The sequence below is a fragment of the Hirundo rustica genome, chromosome Z (genome assembly GCF_015227805.2).
Source record: "Hirundo rustica isolate bHirRus1 chromosome Z, bHirRus1.pri.v3, whole genome shotgun sequence".
Classification (NCBI taxonomy): domain Eukaryota; kingdom Metazoa; phylum Chordata; class Aves; order Passeriformes; family Hirundinidae; genus Hirundo; species Hirundo rustica.
In genome coordinates, this window is record NC_053488.1 from 11,512,863 (window position 1) to 11,533,593 (window position 20,731).

The 20,731-nt window shown below is 37.2% G+C and overlaps 1 protein-coding gene across 1 annotated transcript in view; it reads right to left on the reverse strand.

Moving 5' to 3' along the window:
* RAB3C (RAB3C, member RAS oncogene family) overlaps positions 1 to 20,731 on the reverse strand; it is a 124,450-nt gene that overhangs the window by 48,752 nt on the left and 54,967 nt on the right. Inside the window, exon 2 of the mRNA XM_040090843.1 lies at positions 20,046 to 20,164. Coding sequence (XP_039946777.1) covers positions 20,046 to 20,164 — 119 coding nt within the window. The remainder of the gene's footprint in view (positions 1 to 20,045; positions 20,165 to 20,731) is intronic.

A 20,731-nucleotide genomic window follows, 5' to 3' on the forward strand; every position in this document is an offset into this window, starting at 1 on the left:
CATCTCAGCTCTAAAGGTTTGTTTTATTTTTGTGAGACCTGACATTTTACATGGCATTTTTTCATGAAGCCTAATACAACTGGCAGTCAAATCTGTGAAGACCTCGAATTCAGTGCATTAACAGCAGACGGGTAACAGCAACTAAATCAATCTACCTTTCTCATCATATTCTATTACATTTCTGGTTATAGGAAAATGGAAAAAGGATCCTTATTGTAAGGTTGATAAGCACACAGATACAGATGGAGAGCATGTGTACAGCATCATGTGTTACTAATTTAGGGAACCTCCTAGACAGTCTGGATGTCTAAACAACACAATGCAATGCAGCATCACACAGGGACATGACACTGAATCCCAGAAGCAGTCAGATTGCCTGCCTGGTGCGTATATCAATTCTCTGGTCCAAACTATTTTGGTTGTATCTATTCTATATTCCTTGGCATCATGGAAAGCCCAAGATTTCTAAGCAAGGCAAAGAGAGGAAAGAAGTCAAAATAAAAGAACTCATAAATTTAAATTCAGCTGGACCTGTTGAGTGAAGGAAAAAATTGCAAACTGCATAAAGTTACTTCATATCATCATATCTAATGATAACATAATCTTAAGAGTTGTTGTTAAGGTCATTGTATATATCACATTTTCTGAAGCCATACATTTTTTAGTAATTTCTGGGGAGAAGAGATGGATTTGTTTGTGGTAGGCTATGTTTCTTGCTAGGAAATATATTAAAGGTTATATTTTTGCACATTCTCTCTAAAAATATCATAACCTCAGTGTTTCCTTCTAAATATTTGTTCTTGAGATTATGATATTACCTACTTTTTTTTTTTTTTTTTTTTTTTTAAGGGATGGTTTTGGTTGTCAAGGTAAAGGTCTGAAAACATTTAAAATGCTAAAAAGGTATTTCTGAACATCAGCCTACAGAAACAAAACAAAATTGAGTCCTTTGCAAGACATACAATCCGTTTCACCAAAAATTGTTTCCAGTTTTAGGAGTGAGGATAAAATATTTATTTCACTTTGACATTTCACACCAAACCCTGCCCCCTCTCTCCTCCAGATCTTACTTGGGAAATAATATTCTTTTGGAGATATAAAGATTCTCAGACAGACTAATTTGTGTGGGGTTTTTTTTGTTTTTGTTGTTGTGGGGTTTTTTTTGTTTTGTTTTGTTTTGTTTTTCATTTGGCCACAGAATTAGAACTTTCCCAGCCCAGTGACGTATCCAGATGCTGGTCTAACAGGATGTGCTCCCTATCTGTGTACAGGGATCTGCCAGTCTTTAAAACACTGGGCATATATCTGGCAGAGCACAGCTTAAGGTTATTATCAAAACATTTATTTCTTTGTCCTTCTTCAGTGTGTGCTGGGTTCAGACCAGATAATTATTGACACTCTTACGAAAGGGTTTGAAAATCCATCATAAAAATCATTCATATGGAAAAAGTGTCAACAATTAGGCTATAATCTCTTTGCAGTCCATAATGTCCCAAAGTTCAATTGTTTGCTTTTCCTTTTATACATTGACAGACAAGCATAAGCATTATATTTTAGAGCCCTCATTCTCATATGCTTCTATTACTCTAATTAAATCAGTCTCACTGAAGATTAACACTTTCTTTCCCAGGACATCTGTCAATGGCGTATGCACTTTATGTAAAACAGATTTTTTTTCAATACTTCTGAATCCATTCTTCCCTAGAAGACTTTTTTTCTTTTTTTTTTCCCCCCCCCCCCCCCCTCATAGCTCAATAGCTCAGTACAGATCAGCGACATCAAAAATTATGAAATAACGTTGAAGCATATCAGGGAAAAGTGATACTGCACAGGCTGCACCTCAAAAGCAGAGGCGATCTGCTTAAGCTGAACAGATGAAACCAAATTATTTCTTCCATTCTAGATAGTGAGAAATGGTGTTCCACTGCTAATTTTCCAAGTACTCCTTTAACAGTCATACATATTTCAAAATAGAAATAAAGCACTCTGAATGCATTTCTTGAATCATTCACATCACATTCATTCTCAACAATGAGGTATAGCCAAAAAAATTGAACAGTACTGGTGCTGATCTACAAACAACTGAAGTCTTAAGCTTGTAGAAGGAATGTGACCACGTCCTTTTGATTACTGTGAACAGTAACTGGCTGCAGTTTTTCTAGATGCTTTAAAACCCAGTGTCTCACTCTTTAATGTGTGTAAGACACCAAAAGTTTCAATGTGTTTTGCACAATACACTCTCCAGTGTTTGTTGTGCTACTAGCTTATATTTGCTAGCTATTCACTAAGTTACAGACACAGGATTACATACTGTGGTTAAATAAATGAATATTCAGTGCTGCTGCAATTAATTAATACATGAAATAAAGGAATAAATGTCTGAAAGAAACAGGCTCAATTCCACTGTATTTTTTCTTTCATCTCCACAGTTTTATATCTGTGGGAGGCATCTATTTTGACTTCTTCTTCTTCTTCTTCTTCCTACCCCCCCCTTTTTTTTTTTTTTTTCTTTCCCCACCCCCCCCTCAGAATAATACACATTACATTTTTCTTTATAATTTTTCTGATATTCATCTACATCTTGATTTATTTTTAAGCCACATTCCATGGAGATCTAAAGTTCTCCAAGCATCAAGGATTCTGCCAATCCAGGAAGCTTAGCCAGTCCTGGCGTTGCCCTTGCTGAGCAGAAAACTCTTCTGGCTTCTAAATACAACAGCTTGCTCTGGCTTAAAATTGTCCGTGGCCTGCAGGCTGTGCAGCACTGCCCCTTTGCATCAAGGTGAGCAAAAGGTGCATAAATGCACAAAATGTGCACTGCTTGTCAGACATCCATGGGGACATGGGGGTTTCATGAAGTGGGGAGTGTTTGGAATGAGAACAGACAGTGGTGCTGCGCTGATGAAAGCCCACCAGAACAACTTTATTTCTTTGTTTTCTTTCTTCAAAAGATATGTTTTTCCTTTCCTTCTTAAGTGCAGTTCTCACTATTCTCACTCCTAGTGCACATTCCACCCTCCACCTTCATTCTTTAGACATTTAATTTGGGCCTCTTATTTTGCAGTCAGGATTTTTTCTTCTATTATATGGCCGTCTTCACAAAAGCCAAAGCCCAACCATCCACTAAACATCCTGGTTTACACCCTCATGTGAACAGAAATTAATTAAAAAAACCAAAAAACAACAACAACAAAAAAAAAACCCCACAAGAAAATAGTCACCTGATAGATTGAGATGGACAGATGGAAAAGATTCCAATTCAATTTTTTCATGTCTTTTGCTTCCCCTCACCCCATCCCCATTTCCCCCCTGCTTTAGATGCTAAACAAAACCAGAGGACATTCCCAGTAGACTTCATTGCTTGGGTTCAGAAGCAAATGACATCATGTATGTATGTACACATTCTTTGTATGTACATCCTTTGCAGAAATTCTCTCCTTTAATTTCCTTAGTTTCCTGAGTTTTTTGTTGTTTTGTTTTGATTTTTTTTGAATTCAGAATTAAATTAAAAATAATAAGTCATGAAATGGCAATCACAGAAAGTGCTAAAAAAGGATGGGCTGATACCATCATTGATGGCCTTAGTTATAGCTGAAAAAGTAAAAGCAAAAGATATTTAAGACCTGATTTTTTAGTGTGGAGGATTTCATGTCTCTGTACACCAGGTTTTTTTGTGTATGGAACTGGCCACAAATGTGAAAAAGAAAAAAATAATCAAAGGAGAGCAACCAATGTAATAAATCAATTGTTTTCAATTAAGTCAGGTTTGGAATGTGCAACAATGCCTTCAGCATAAACAAAAGACTCCAAAAACCAATACAATAAAAAAGGAAGGTTATGAAATCTGTATTGAATGATTGACTTAATAATGCTGAAGAGTGAATCTGAACATTTTTATTAAGTTCTTCCCTTCCCAGGATTCTCATGCAGAATGTACTTAATTTTTTCTTCTGTTGAAATATTACCACATAAGAAAGCAGTGCCACTTTTCTGTGAATTTTTAGTTAATAGTAATATGAGTAATCCCTAATAAAAAAACCCTTAGATATATTCAAATATCAAAATAGTTGCTTTATCATACAATTCATATCGTTATGGCTTTTACTGCTCGAAAATTATTCTTTTTTCTGCAAAATTGAAATCCAGATTTTAGTCTAACTCAGTCCAAGTCTAGAATAGATCAGTGGTGACCCTGCTTGACTATTAAAAAGGTGAATAAGCATAGAAAATAGAGAAACATACTATACACATATATACATAACAGAAAAAGGTAATCATCTGAGTATTCTACTAAACAAGAATCATTTTCATTCACCTTGACAGGTCTTGAAGCCTGTAAAGCTTAATTTTTATTCATTTTCTCCACCACATTTATTAAATAAGTCCATAAACTGGTTTCAGTATACTGTGTATTGGTGAGAATGCTGCACAACGGAAGATTTTTACCTTTATAAAGGCAAAAATCACCAGCAGGAAATAAAGCTGTGACAGGGATCTGTGCAATCTGTGAGGCGCTACAATAGCATTTTAATCCAACATGTGCATGCAGTGCAACTTTACACTTCAAAACACTACCTCAGTTCTTTCTGTCTGGCTGAGCTGCAAGAGAAGATAGCAGTCTCTGTCTGTGCCTAGGTAATAAGATAGCTCCAGATGAGGAAGCTTTAGTCTGGAAGCCATAAAAGCAAACTTAAACATTTCCTCTGCATAGGACAATGGGCTAGAGAAGACAGTGTCCAGCTGTCCTCACTTTGCACATCTCATGGGAATATAAACTGCACTAAGCTACACGCTATTCAACACAGGCTTTTGCGTTCATCACCTTTCAGTAACTCATGGGATGAACACTAGTACTTGAAACTGTTCCTTCAGAGCAGTGTGGGTTATTATTGCCCAGGGAGAAGAGCTAACAATGTTCTCACAGCAGGCAGCTGCCCATACAAGTGGGGATAGCAGGAATGCTTTTCCAAGCCATTCATGCACTTCTGGGTTAACACAGTTCTCTTTTGTTTGGAGCTGGGAGTGCTTTGAATGTGCCCATTCCATTGTTTTCAAGATAATCTTTGCAGACAGAAAAGTAAACTTCGGCAATTTATTATTAAAAAACCCCAGACTGAATGCTAAAAATCTGTCAGAAACTTTCCACCAATAAGTGTGCTCATGATCAGGCTCTGACAGACTCTTAAGTGAAACAAGAACAATTTCAAGACTTGTTTAAATATATTTTACAGACCTACTTCTACTTTAAGAAGTAAGTGTTCACAGTCTTCAGCATTCTTCTTCCTAGCAAACACCTTCTTCCTTCTTCCTTGTCCCCTTCCCACAAAGTCTTTCACCAGCTAAGTGAGGAAGGGATAAACCCCATTATTGGAAGATGCTTTTTAGGAAGATGTTGGAGTTCTGGACTCAGGTGAAAAATTTTTAAAAAACCCACAAAAACCAGGATCTCGAAGATAGCCAGAAAACAGTAAAAAAATATTTTTAAATTGATGCAGTAGAGACTAAGGAGGGAAATCAGCATGAGTATGAATTAAATAAAGATCGGTAACTGAAATGCCAAAGACATGCCTCCAGTAGCCTTTCCCCAGTGATTTTAGCATGTGAGCCCACCTGCTTCATCCCAGTCACAGTGGGTGCTCAAACTGCCTCATTCCACAGCTCTCATTCAACTGCCTCTGACTAATGGCATTTTCTGCTTCCCATAGGTCCCTGAAATATCTCCCACAGGGAGGTCTGTGATTCCCCATTCTTCTGGAAGTACTGTGGCCCTCAGCAAGAGTTTCTGCACTTCACCTGCTGCAGAACCTGGCTTGAGAAAAGGTCAGAAGGATGTCTGATTGCATTCCCGTTTCCTCTACAAAAAAAACCCCAAAAATCCTATTCTTCAACATAACTACCACTCAAGACAAACACCTTTGCTTCCCCTTGGATGACTTAGAGGACCCATTTCTTTTTTCAGATGCCTTCTCAAAAAACTTCCTTTCTCTTCATTTGGGATTTTTCTATCTTCTCCAAAAAGGAGACAGGACCTCAGACCATTCACTTTCTCTGTCTGCAACCCCTGTTTGCTGAGTAGATCAGCATCACTTTTTGGAATCTTAAAGAGAATCACAGTTTTGTCACTCTCTTCCACAGTTCCCTTCTTCCCTCTGGGATACTTCAAATAAAGCTGACAGGACAGCTCTCTTGTAAGCTCTGAATGTATTTCCTTGTATGACTTTATTCAGAAAGAGAGAACAGAAACAAACTCAGCTTTAGCTCAAAGCTTGCATTTTAGATAGTCTCATAAACTAGCTTGCAACATATCCCAAACTTCTTGACAATATGAGTCCTGAGAGTTCTCTCTTTTGGGAAAGCAAATTGAAGACACCTAATTAACTATTTAAAGTTTAAAACCTTAACTTAAATGTGAGAAAAAGATTAGGTTTTGGATTTTTAATAGCCCACTGGATTGGAAGACTGATGTACTATGGTAACGATCTCTGATAAATGCAGAATTTCCCTCTAGACATCATACCCTTGCTATTGTTTATATACCTAAACTGTGACTGCAGTAACTAACTTAGTAGAGTTTCCATGGAGACTGGAAAGTCATTTTAAACACCCGTGACTTCCAGAATATAAATCTCTCTTAACAGATATTGTATGAGTTGCTAGAGGCAACATTTCCTAATCATTCTTAGTTACTTCTCTGTATTTTGTAATCTATTCACTCAAATATGCACAGACAACAGAATTCTGAGAAGATTATAAAAACTGAATAAGCATTTGTCTTTTGGATGAACTACCAATACTGATTTCCTTGATCTATGAAGAAATGTCCTTAAATCTGCTTGGAATTATAACTTTAACTTCTATGCAAAGAATTGAGCATTTGTAATTTAAAAGCTCATATGTAGAAAATATGTAGATTTAAAAGGATATACTAAATAAGGAGAGAGGCTAAAATGGCTAATTTCAATTTATGCATCTAAAAATATAATACAAAAGTTTTATTATATATATATATATAATATAGATATGTTAGATATAATAAGTTAATTTTTTATTATTTCTTTCAACTTTACCACAGCTTACATAAACAATTTTAATATATATTTTTTGGTTTTTTTTAATTGCAGGTGCAGATTTCTTGTCATTAATGGTGTGTTTGCTGATTCTCTCCAAGCAAGCAAAACCAAAAGGACTGATACTAAATATTACATCAAAGGAAGGTTTGCATTGCTGTCCATTCTGGCTAGTTCATATTTTGTTCTCTCCCTTTCTCCCAGAGGCTGTAACACTCAGCTCTGTTATACTGAAAGGACTAATGCTAAATATTACATCAATGGAAGGTTTGCATTCCCATCCATTCTGCCTGGCTCATATTTTGTTCTTTCTTTTTCTCCCAGAGGCTGTAACAGTCAGCTCTGCTACTTCCTTGCTTATAACAAGTGAGCTGTAATACACAGGCTCCTCTCACTGACCAGCAAAAGAAACTGCTAGAGTCTTGTTCTTTCTTGAGAATTGTTTTGAAGCAGAATTTACTTCATGCTTTTTCCTTTATTTTTGCTTTCTTTAGTACACTTTGCCTCTGCTAATGTACACACATATCTAAGTAAGAATTTAATATGTTCAATTAATATGGATTTATTACAGAGTTTTTCCCCTCCAGGAACAATAGGAGAAAACAACCCATCATGACAGATGAGGTGGTGACAGATGCTCATTTTCTTGCTTAGAGTACATCTTCATGCCATAAGATGTTAGCTTTTATATTTTTCAGATGCTATACTGCAGTAGTGTATGGTTCTGAGCTCCACATAGAGTGTTAGTAATATCTCCTTGCATTTTGTTTAGACAAAGCAATCCTTCTAAGCCTGAGAATCAAGGACACCCTTTGCCTCAGGGCCCAAAAGTATAAACAAAAGTGAATCGTGGTGGGGGAGGAAGCAACTGGGGTTATATGACTTCATTACCTGACGTTATAATTGGAGAATTAACCCCTGGTACGCAAGTAGACCAAACTTATATCTGTCTCAAAAACTCATCCAGCTTGAGTGTAGCCCCTCAGGGAGGCTTTGTCTGCCCTTAATGTACCTGAAGGCCCTTCATTAAATAGATCTGCTTTTACCTTTTTAACTTTGTTTGGCCTCTGCCTCTAGGTAAGCCCATTCCAGGCATCATCTAAATGGCCCATTTTAAAAAACAAAACTAGGGATATCATGCAGATATAGAAAAACTGAAGATTCCCTGCAAATTTGTCTGCCAAACTGGGCCTGAAATCAGTTTTTTCAGTATTATGGTTTTCCAAGGGAGCTTTTCCATATGAACTGTTTTCTAATTGATAAAACATTTTCTTTTCACTTGCTGAGTACAAAGCACTCAGAGGTGTATCATATGAGTGACAGAAGGCAAATGAAGATAAAAAACATTGATTCAGCCTTCTCCTTGGAGTTCTTAATGATGTGAACTTATGGCAGAGCATATATGCTAAAAGAGAGGGAAGTGAAGAGCTTAGAAAAGCCTTCCCTGCTGTGAACATTCGACAGGTACAACTTCTTTCATGTTCTCATGTGGGAATCAACTTTTAGTTTAATTTTTTAAATCACAATGGTATCAAGAAAGAAGAAAGGATAAAGTCACTACTGTCCTTGGTAGAGTTAAAACTAATCTGGCAGTGCAGTAGTATCTGCTTTTCCATTTTTCCTTGCTGTTTCCCAGAGCTGTGCACAGACCATTGCCTTCTACTTCCCACTCCCCAATCTAAACAAAACTATATCCCCAACTCCAATAAAATTATAGCTGTCAATCTCCTGCTGAAGCAATGATGTAGAGATTAAATACTTCAAACAAGTTACCACTGATCTGTGACTGCCTGACCCCTTGAGATGGTCAGTCCTAAATTGCTGAAGCAACATGTGTTGGTTCTAATCTCAGGGACAACTGGATAACTTTGCAAGAATAATTGGTGTACAGAAATGAGCGCTGCACCATGTTATCTAAGTACGGGTGAGGAATTTTAATTTATGTATTGGAAACACTGTTATCCCAGACTCTCCCTGGGTCATCTCAGCTTGGTCACAGTTTTCTGTGATGCTGCATTGTTTCCTGAAGGCAACTGCAACATTTTCAGCCACTGAGGTGGTCCTCAGTTGCTTGATGACAAGCAACAGAGAAGGATTAAAGCAGAAAGACAGTCACTCCTCTGGTCTCTGTGGGGAATTTTAACACTAGTTTGTGACCTTGAAGGTGAAGTTTTCATTCATGTTCTGCAAATTTATTTCACAATATCTGGATAAATTTAGTGGTTTTAAAGTATGTTTTCAGCTAAAGCATATTTAATGAGCATCCAAAATCTTGGCCCAAATAGCAGGCAGGCTTTTTGTCCTACTTAAAGAGACTGTAATGCAACATGTATTGTGGAAAATATTAACAAACACCAGGTAGAAGTAGAAATTAATTAAATTTGGAATGAAAAGAATTTTTCCCTTCCTTTTCCTTATTTTGTAATGACTTTGTGTTCATAAATCTACCAAATCAGAACTTTTTATTTATCACTTCATTCTAAGAGGACAAGCAAGTTCTTTTAGGGTTCCTTGCAGAATGATGATGGTACTAAACTGTAGTTACAATTAAGGTTATAAATTGTAAAGTTGTAAAATTGTAACTGTAGTTACAATTAAAATTATTATAATAAATACAATTTATTTTCTTAATATTTTCTTAATTAAGAATTTTATTATTAGCTCAACACAGCACAACAAATGAGATTAGGAAAAAAATCAACTTAAAAACAAGGCTGAGAACCTTCATTATTTAGCATTCACTACAAATGTCTTTTAATTTAATGGACAATGCCTTGCAATCTTCTGATGAAAGACAACCTAGACCATCTAACTAGTATTTGGGTATGCTTTGAAAATAACCACTACCAGTAGGTTACATTGCTGTGTCACTTTGCAATTTACATTTCAATATAAGAACAAAAATGGCACTTTTTGACCAGAGAGATCAATTTCAATAAAACTTGTTGTACTCACTCACATATAGACTGTACCTCACATAGCTAATATACTTGCACAACTGCCAAGGCTTGGCACTCGAAACAGGGCATCTTGAAATCATGTGCAGAAGAAGGAGAGAGGGGAGCACACGTGGGAAAGTTCATGAGGGAGAAGGACTCAGTTAAACTTCATACTGCCCACAAAGTTGTATGCTGCTTTACTACTGACTCATGCAGTCTGATTTTTCTGAGGTTTTGAACAAAAATTGCCCAGGCTGCATGAATGAAACCACAGTCTTAATGCTACTGAGTTATCCCAACCCACAGAAGATATCTGCAAAACTGAAACCCCGAAAGAACAACTCCATCAGCATATTTCAAGCTTTGACTGTGGTACAGGGATCATGATATTCCTCTGAAGAGCGACAGATTCAGAATATTAAAGTACTGAGAAAAGTGAATAATCTGCAGCTTCAGATGAGAGTGGAATCTGTTCAGGGACATTACTATGTCACTGATCGGACTCGTGCTGTTGGCTGGCAGCAGAGTTTTCATTTGGGAATGCTGAGCAACTGTGTAACTCTGTCAACATACAGTTACAACGGGGATAAAAAGAGTGTATTAGATATGGCTCAGCCAATAAAAACTATTATTGCCACAAGATTGTATGACTTTTATTACTAACAAAAATAAATATTGTGAGTTGATTAGAATATACTAAGGTTTGTTTCTTTTACTATTGGCAGTGTGCAACTATAAAATGGACAGGCTTGCAAAATATTAGACTCAGTGTTTCATATGCCTTCTTTAGCATACTGCTATATTTTGCCATCCCTAAGTTTGTTCATCTTTCTGATAGACTCCAAAAGCTCACCACTAGCCTGTCAGAGGTATTTTCTTTTTTAACCTTTGAAAAATAAAGCATTGTCATAGGACAAAACAGACAAAACTGAAAATCTCACTAAGAGTACCTTTGCATAATCTAATTAATAGATAGAAGTTCAGCACAGTAGCATTCAGATATTCATCTGATCATCTGGTTTGCTTTTATCCACCTCAGTGTAACTCTTAATGATCATAATTGAAGAAGAACAGGATGTGGTATGGATTGGAAAACACCTCCTTTATTGAACAAAAGTTCTCTGGATGGCTGAATATTTAGGTTAACTCATGAAGTGCAAAATAAATCTCCACTGTGAAATTTCCAGTCGAACAAAGCAAGTTTATGGGGATACTTAAGCCAGAGCTCTCCTCTTGCCAGATGTAGGTAGGAGTGAGGCATAATTTGTTAGTTTGTCACATTTTCCCAGATAAATGATTCTGGTCATTTCATATCAGACAGGCCGCCACATTTCTGTGACTGAGGAAAAGGGTCTAAGGAAAGGAGTGATGCAGCATTCCTTAACACAGACCAGGTACAACAAGAGAAGAAATCAATCCCCAGAACTCCAACCCTTTTCTGCAGGGGTGGCAGCTGTAAAGACGGTGCAGCCATGCTCATGATAGAAGTTGCAGCTACGCTCATGATGTAGCTGCCAATCTGCAGCTGGTGCTAACAAGGAGGCTGCAATGTGGTGGTGATGGCTCATGTCTAGCTATGGCCAACAGATGCCCTAATCAACTAGCATGTCAGCTGATACATATAGATATATAAAAAGTTTTTTAAACCAATTAGGTCCAGTGGAAGTCAAGAGTGACTTAATTCTGAAGCATTTAGTTGAGACAAGCTCCACTGAGCAGCTGCACTCACCAGTTGGTGGCTGAGTAGGATCTGGGGGTGTGACTGCTGTCCGTGACTTACTGACTCTACCACCAGACCTCACATCAGAGGGAGAAGAAAGACATAGTACACCCTGAGTTAACTCTTTCAGTATTTATTCCTCTTTCTTATTAGACTTCCCAATGGCAGGGTTTGATGTAGCTAAGGGCAGTGGGATGGACACACTGATACTGGGTGCCTGCCTAGACTCTAAGAAAATGTCATGTCTGCAGTGAAGGAGATTCAAGGGAGTGGTGTAAAACCTTCCACAGAAGCTCCTAGTCCTGCAATAAAAAGAATGAAAGGAGCAAGTGTGAGTAAAAGCCAATAGGACCAAGGACCACATACAAAGAATTCCCATTCCACAGATGTGTTTTGTTCTATGGTTTAAGGGCATAAAGGTAGGAAAGAATGAAAAATGCCATGAAATCTTAACATCTGTCCTTCCTGATTTACTGTTATAATCCATGAATCAGTTTTTGGACAGTAAACCTACAGAAAATGTTTTCTCATGAGGTTTGTACTTTTAAGTCAAAAATTTACTATTTTCAAGACACAAACCATTTTGATAAGGATTTGCAGAAATTCCAATTTGTAACGTGCATATTTAAATTCAGGGTTTAGTAGGAAGAAAAATATCTTCATCAAAGCAAGTAATTCAAACTAGAGTGATGCTTAATCCTAACATGAAATGTTATCAAGAAAAGCCTTTAGAAAAACAGGTATATGTCCTTCTACTTGGAGAGTTTTCCTACAGCCATGCATTGGCAATGTCAGTGATAGGAGACAGTAATACTTTATGGCATGTTCAAAACTTTGAGCCAGCAGTGCCCTGGCAGCTAGGAGGGTCAGGTGTGTCCTGGGGACATCAGGGACAGCCTGGCCCGCCAGGCAAGGGAGAGGATTGTCCCCTCTGCTCTGCACTGGGGCGGCCTCACCTTGAATGCTGGGAACCACAATATGAGGCAGACATCAAGCTACTAGAGAACATCCAAAGGAGATACAAGAGGATGGTGAAAGTCTGGAAGTGAAGCTATATGAGGAGCAGCTGAGGTCACTTGATCTGTTCAGCCTGAAGAAAACTGAGGGGAAACCTCATTGTGGTCTTCAGCATCTTCATGTGGGGAAGCAGAAAGCCAGGCACTGAACTCTTCACCACTGTCATTAGCAACAGGACCCGAGGAAACATCATGAAACTTAGTCAGGGGAAGTTTAGTTTATCACACAGAGGGAAGCTAGGCTTGGAAGAGGATCCCTGGGGAAGTGGTCACAGCACCAAGCCTGACAGAATTGAAGTATTTGGACAGTGCTGTCAGGCACAGGGTTCTATTCTTGGGGTGTCCTGCACAGGGCCAGAAGTTGTACTTGATGATCCTGAGGAGTCTCTTCCAATTCAACATATTCTCTGATTCTATGACTTTATGAAATACTTTGGATGACACAATGCTTTTTGTTGGTCTGTCATGAGTGATCTTCTGAAAATTATAGAACTGTAAAAAAACCCCAAATGATCTATTAGCAAGATTTTCTCTCCTTTCCATAGTGAATACCTGCTTCTTTTCTCTTTTAGGAAAATTCCATTGCAGTATATGTTACTCCTCAAATATCCAGGGCTAAGCCCTATCCTTCAGTTTGAAATGTGGGGATACTACTTTTTTGATATGTTGTGAGAAACATTGTGGAAGACATCGGAATGGGTCTTAAAACTAGAAAGTATGTAGGCAGTTTGAGCTAGCACCAATTCAACATTTGTGAAACAAAGTTTGATGACAGACTTTTGAGGGTAAAGTTCACCTCAGAGAACTGTTTCACTTATGCAATTTCCTACAACAGGAGTTCTGTAGCAAACTATAGGTAAAAATTGGCTAAGCAAACTGATCTGGAATACAGAGTTTTAAAACATATTTGTTGCAGCAAGAATAGCTTTTTCATTTTTTTAAATAATATTTTTAAATTAGAGAATTTATTTTTCAGAAAAAACTTCCAGTTTGTCCAATGGTCTTTGTACTTCTTATAGTACAAGTGAAGACAAAAAGTGAAAAGAATTTTAGAGTTATTTTGTGCATAACAAAAGTACATTTTCAATAGCAAGAAAATTGTAAATTTCATGTAATTGCAACTGCTATACTTCAAATTGCAAAATGCATTTATGTTTTAAATTTAAGTCCACTTGTAACAACATTTTGCTTTTCCCTTATCCATTGCGCAGATGAAAGACTTAGAAAGAAATGAAGGGATAATATCCAACCGTGATAAATTTCACTCTTTTTTTTTCATAGCATGTAATTTGCATGTCTTTTGTTTTAAGTAGGAGAATGACACGAAATTATCCACCAGGATGCAACTCCTTGCTCCTCAGTGGCTGAAAGCTACGAATATGAAAAAACAAATGAGAGGAATCTGCTAAATATGTTAATATCAAGCACAAGTTATTTTATATATATAAAAATATAAAAAAATAACTTTGTGTGCATATAACACAATATAAGTTGTATATGCATTTGACACCAGTCTGCTCCATCTGAGTATTCTCCCAGCTGGCTCTCTGCTGCGTGGCTGTGCTGGGGTTGCTGCCAGACCCACAGCAGACACTCAGCCTGTGTGTGGGTTACCAGTGGGCACAGTGCCGCTGTGTCCAGGCGGTGTCCCCAGGGACAGGGCTCCCGAGGATGCGCGTGACACACACAGCATGTGTCTGCCCTCTGTGCCGCAGGACCCCATCAGCTGCTGCATGACAGGTCATATGCTTTGGCAAAGAGGGGTGGAAGCTAAATTTGCCTAGAGGCACTTTCCAGATTTGTTCCCTGGTATACAGCTGATAATGGATTTTTCTTAAACGATAAAATCAGTATCAAGAGGTAAAAGAAAAGTAGCCATCTGTATATCAATCTTGTGTTATGTGTGAATATTGGACTAAAATTTTGTATGTGGAAGCAAGAAGGTATGAACACAGAAATGTGTGCAGCACTGCTGACATTGACTTAATGGCTTCATTTGCTTTGAGGACTTCTTACATTTGCCCATAATGTGCTAACATCCTTTCCAATTTCTTTTTTCCTTTTCCTTCAATGACAATTAAAAAAAGTCATCATATTTCCCATTACAAGACATAACAGAATACATAAATGCCCAATCTCTAGTGCACTGTAGCTGTAGCTGGCAGCTTTGAGTTCAGTTGAAGTGTTAAATGGACAGAAAAAGTTCAAAGAAATGGAAGAATATTTTCCATTATGTTGTTGCAGAATGACAGCTACTACTGACAAATCTAGTAAATCCAGCAGCCAAATGCCACGTTGAAGTTAAAAATTTCATCTTTTTCATGCCTTAATTCTCAGTGTCATCTTGAATTGATACTAACATAGACTCTTTTTAAGGTTCTACTTTAAAACCATCTGAAATTATACCCTGAATAATTTAATCAAGATATGTTTATCACAAGAACACCCAGCCCTCTCCCCCATATTTCTTGTAATGGCTAAAGTAATACTGCACAGCTCAGGATATGCTCTGGTGTTATCTTATGGCATTTCTATAGGCTTTGTCTGAACCCAATTTCCTATAACTACCTTCCATATGTTATGGGCACAGATGAAGAACACAAAATTAGTATTTAATCCTGTTTTTAATCTGAAATTAATTTTGTTTTCATGCTGTTTTGAGTGTATTGGTTAGTATCAAATTCTGCAAATAATTTCTGCCAAAATACAGATGTAAACAGAATGTGATAAAGTTCTTAAAATCACAAAATGCCTGCTGGGAACTGAGGCTCTGTCACCTCACGAAATAGTATCTTTTGACAGTTGATTTCTTCTCAAAGACCATGAGCCTGAGCAGCCTGCAGCAGTGGAGAAGGGGGCGGTTAAAATGACACCTTAGGAAAAGCAAAGAAAAGGAAGGAGAAGTATCTTTCATGGAAGACTCTCTTTAAGATGTGTAAACATAATCTTTCCAACAGAAACATTAAAAAACATCCTTCTTATAATTTTTCATGAATACTATATTTTTTAAAGGGTGAGGGTAATCATATTTCCTAGCCTACTTTCCTTACTGTTCCTAAAGACCTAAGCCAAAAATGCAGGAAAAATTGATTTAGTACACCTTGACAAGTTTACAAAACACAGACCATCAATAGCTCAAAGCCCCTTAGACTCCTTCAGCCTTATATGTTTCCTGGGGAAGCATCTCTGAATCTGAGATTTCAGCAATGTGAAATTCTCAGATTTTGAATTCATGCACAAGGGAGCCCACCACAGCAGTGTCTTCAGCAGTCACCAGACTGTGAAAAAGACATTGCTGGACAAATGTTTGTAGTTGGGACAATGTTTTCAGGTGTAGAGGAGCAACTTAGAGCGAGTGTAAAAAACTATATACCATGTGCTTTGTTCCCATCCGTCCTTCAGACCTAGAGAAGTTCCACATCTAGGGTTACAACCTGGAACATAAAACTTCAGCCTTTTAGATCATGTTTTAGATACCTGTTGTTTCTGAACTAGGTAAGATACTGCATTAGAAACATGCTGATTACAAGGATATATCAATTCCTTCCAATTCAGTCATTAGATGCCAAGAAATATATTTGTAAAAACAGGTTTAACTTCAACTCAGAAACATTTATTTCCCTGGAACTTCTGTAGAACTCAGCATATTGAGTTGGTACCAGTACAAAGCCTTCACCCTCTCCCTTCTACCATAAGGGATCACTGCCAAAAAGGCCACAACTTATGTGGACTTAAACACCAAGATGAAAAGGGTGATAATACTTCCTAGTGAAATGTATAAAGGAAAAAGACTAACAAATGTAGATGCTACAGGTGGTAGTATAAAGCAGGAAATAAAGCAAGTACTGTGACATTACAGCTGAAATAATAAATACTCATTGAGGTGGCATTGAGCAACTCTCAACATTCACCTATTTCGCCTTCAAATTTAATTAGAAATGAAAATTTAATTAGATATGAAAATAGATCCCACTGGGCCATTTTCTTGAAACATGTTGATGCTGTCTTGAGAATTCAGCTAAATGGGAAGTTTTGGTTATTTTGTTATATCCTTTTTCTACCTTAAAACTCAGACAAGCAGAAAATGATGCCCCTTTAAATTCTTATTTAAAAGAAATGCATCCATTTCCAAAATCTTCATCTTTTTAGGATGGCATGACTAAAGCACACCAAGCTATTTCAAGGTACACATCTTGCAGTATTAACTGCATTGCTAAAAGAAAAGGCCTCTCAGTAAAGGCAGCTTCAGATCCTGGGGAGTGTTCCATAGGAGACCTGCTGAATCAAAGCATGTTTGATTTGCTATTTTTGCTAGCAGAAGACTCTCAGCACAAAGTCACTCTCTCTGAATTCTTGGCTACATATTACATATATAGGTGCTAGTAGATTTAAATAAAATTGTGGATACTGATTTTTTTTAATATAATATGTTAATAGAATTTTCCACAGCTGAATAGATTTTTTGCTGACTTAGGGCATCTAGAGGTACAACTATTATTCATCCTTATCTGTAGTTAGGAAGGAGAAATGTCAGTCATATTTCAGGCTGCAAAAATATCTTTTAATATAAAAAAACCATCTCAACACACATTTTAAACCGCAGTCTTTTTTATGCAAACCTATAAGGTACCTGTAGATTCATTGTCCTGACTGCAGTGCTGTTTCTAGATCAAGTCATGAAGCTGATATGATTTGAACTTGGATTTGACCTGCTGTGCATGCATATGAAATGGCACTACTGCTTAGAGAGGCACAATTAATCCCAGAGAAAAGCACTTTCAGCCCCAAAATGACTTAAAAGCTCCTGCTCTCCCCTCCCATAACTTTCAGAAAGACACAGATACCTGCACATAGCCATGCTTGCTTTTCTGCAGCATTGGCAATTGCCAGTTTTCTTTAACTTTTCTCACACTCAGAAGCAAGCTGTGCAATTACTATCAAAATTGAAGCCAGAGCTGATCAAAATTAATTATGAGCTGTGAGATGGGAGTAATGAAAAAAAGGAAGAGCAGCAGAACAGCAACTGGGCTTATGACATAAAAAATACAAATAACAGGCAAATCTAAGTCTCATCCTGACAAGTGAGACACTCAGCATAACTGTCATTCCTTTCATCACGCAGATGACTTCTCAGTAGCTCTTAACACATAATACTGCAATCCCTTAGTTCCACCAAATTTCTCTAAGAGCTGTCAACTCTTTGTAAAACTTCTAGATAAAAATTATTGAAAAATCATATTTCATGGTGAATTTATTTAAGAACTTCATAGCTTTTAAATATTTTCTTGCTTCATTTTAAGGTGACTTTTTTCTTTTTAATTAGCATGAAACCTGGTTACTTTTTACCAGGAGACAAAGAGTGCCAACATATCAGATCTAGGAGACTGGAAAACAAACAGGTGGGAAAATTAATAATAAGTACTCATATTTACACTTGCTATAAAAGAAGTCTTTGTGTTAGAGGAAGAGAGATAATGCACAGTATGCCATCTGGTTTGCCTGGAGATGGGACAATGAAATTTTCAGATTACAGCTGGTCATAAACAAGACATTATAAACCCAGTGCTAGAATAGAATCAGCCCATGGACAATGAAAATCAGGGCAAAGCAAGAAAGTGCTTCATCTGGCAGGGGCAGGAAGCAGTGCCATTGGCAGCCACATCTGCAGGTACAGCTGGCAGATTTGCATACTCCTTGATTCCCTGGTTTTGTTAAACTTTGCAGCAGCATCTATGAATTAACACTTTTGGCTACCTCCTGTTAGGAGATTCTGTCTCATGGTGTTGAACGGAGCAGTACTCACAAATGTGTAACAAGTACTTACATGATATTTCCAGCTTGTGTTATATGGGCAAAACATCCCTTTGTCATAACAACTCACAGGAAGCAAAGGTTCCTTCCTCTTGGAGTATGAAACAGACTCCACTCAGATTGTCCAAAGAGAGTTATCCAATCTATACGACTCATAAATGCTTATAGGTTCTCTAAAGTGGAAGGAGTTGCTCATAAGCGCAATTTGGTGTAAAAGCATAAATAAGCTTGATGGAGAAAAGATGGGGCACAGCCTGGAGTTACTCCTTTCCCCTGGAGTACTGTGAGTGACTACATCCCAGGTGCTTACATGTGAAATGTTAGGCAACCCAAGATCCCATTTCACTGCAGCACAATCAAGATAAGTTTTTCAATTATTTTCAGAGTGATAAATGGCCAATCTCATACAGACCAAGAAAAACTCCAGGTTGTTGAGAGGGAAAGGGCTCCATGGGTTCCATGATACCTTCTACCACAGTAAAAAGTAGAAGGATATGAAAGACAGAAAATTATTTTTCCTGGATGCTTTAATGCTGTGCAACAATTTCTGTTAAAAACAGGCATCACAACTGTGATACATCACAACCGCATCAAACTTATTTTTTAAGTTTGAAACATGCTTCTGACCTTGTCAGTCCTGAAAGAAGTACACACTAGAACATATCTTCAAATAAATTTTGAAAAGCCAAAGAAATATACTGAGAAAATCACACAAACTCCAAACAAAATCCTCTTTCAAACATAGTTGTCCCATGGGAACTATATGCAAAAGAACATGCAGAGCACACATGGCAAATGTTATTCATATCACTCAGAAAACTGCTGGAGGCCTCTTGGATGTTAAAATAACTCTTAAAGGGAAAAAAAAAATCACTGAGGGAAACTCTGGCTTTCCTTTTATACTAGCTTTACTTAAAAAAAGCTTTAGATTATCTGGATGCTACTGACTCATGTGTGATTAAAATGATATCTCTGCTTTTATGGAGACATCTGGACCTTCACATAACACCAGGTAATAAAAATTCCAGCCATTCTAGGGGTTCTGCTAAACTCTGATAAAGTTTTCTCATTTTAACACTTGATTCACAGGATTGACAGAACAATGTAAACCCAGCTATAGAAAAAAAATTAAATTTAAAAATGACCCTCAAACATGGTATGTCATTTTTCTCCATTTAGTAAGAGAACACTTTCTGGTATCTTAGCAGTTAGTCTCCCCATTAGCATGTCTCTGATTTTAGTGTGAATAACGTACATGAACTGAAATTACACAAACCACAATTATTATAATTAATTACAGGTTAAAATTTTTAAATATTCAGTGTTTTTCCTGACTGAAAAATAAACCCCATCATATGTTCAGGTATAAGAATGTTTGAGCATTTTATTTGGAAATAAGTTTTCCAAAGCAATTTACACTGTCACAATAGATAAGTAATATCACACATACTCTTTGAGTATTTATTTAATAAAAATTCCAAATTTTGCTTACCAATCCTGCACGGCATTGAAAGAATCTTCATTTGTGATGTCATACATTAAAATGAAGCCCATTGCACCCCGGTAGTAAGCTGTGGTAATTGTTCTGTACCTCTCCTGGCCTGCTGTGTCCTGAAACGATAATAAACAAATTTTTTACATTGCATGTAAATTGACAACTTTTTTGTGTTTCCTTTTTCTTTTTTATTTCTTTTTTTCTTTTTTTTTGAAAAAATAGTCTCTGAAAAGAGTTATTGTACTCTGCAATCCTGAGAATAAATAGAAGTAGGAGAACTCTGCATTGGATCATAATAGGAGGGACATAACAAATCTGTCATGAGGGGAGAGTGCAGAGCAGCAGAAAGGCATGGCACCCTGTCAGCCCATATATCCTGAATCATTAGTGATTCATTTTATTCACTCCGAGAGTTGGGTAAGAGCTTTCTCTTCTGTTCCTGCCTTGTACCTTCCCAGTGTGACAGAAGTAAAATCGGGATAAAATGCTGGAACAAAATAGCATCCTTAGGAACTTCATTACAAGAACAAGATGGTTTCTGAAGCCAGGAAACATCCTGAATAAAAAGGCAATGTCTAATTGTCCTGTTCTTGTAATTTTAATCCACTGGTGTTCATATCAACAAGCACCAATACAGCTTTTTGCTAATTAAAACAAACAAAGAAACAAACAAAACAAACAAA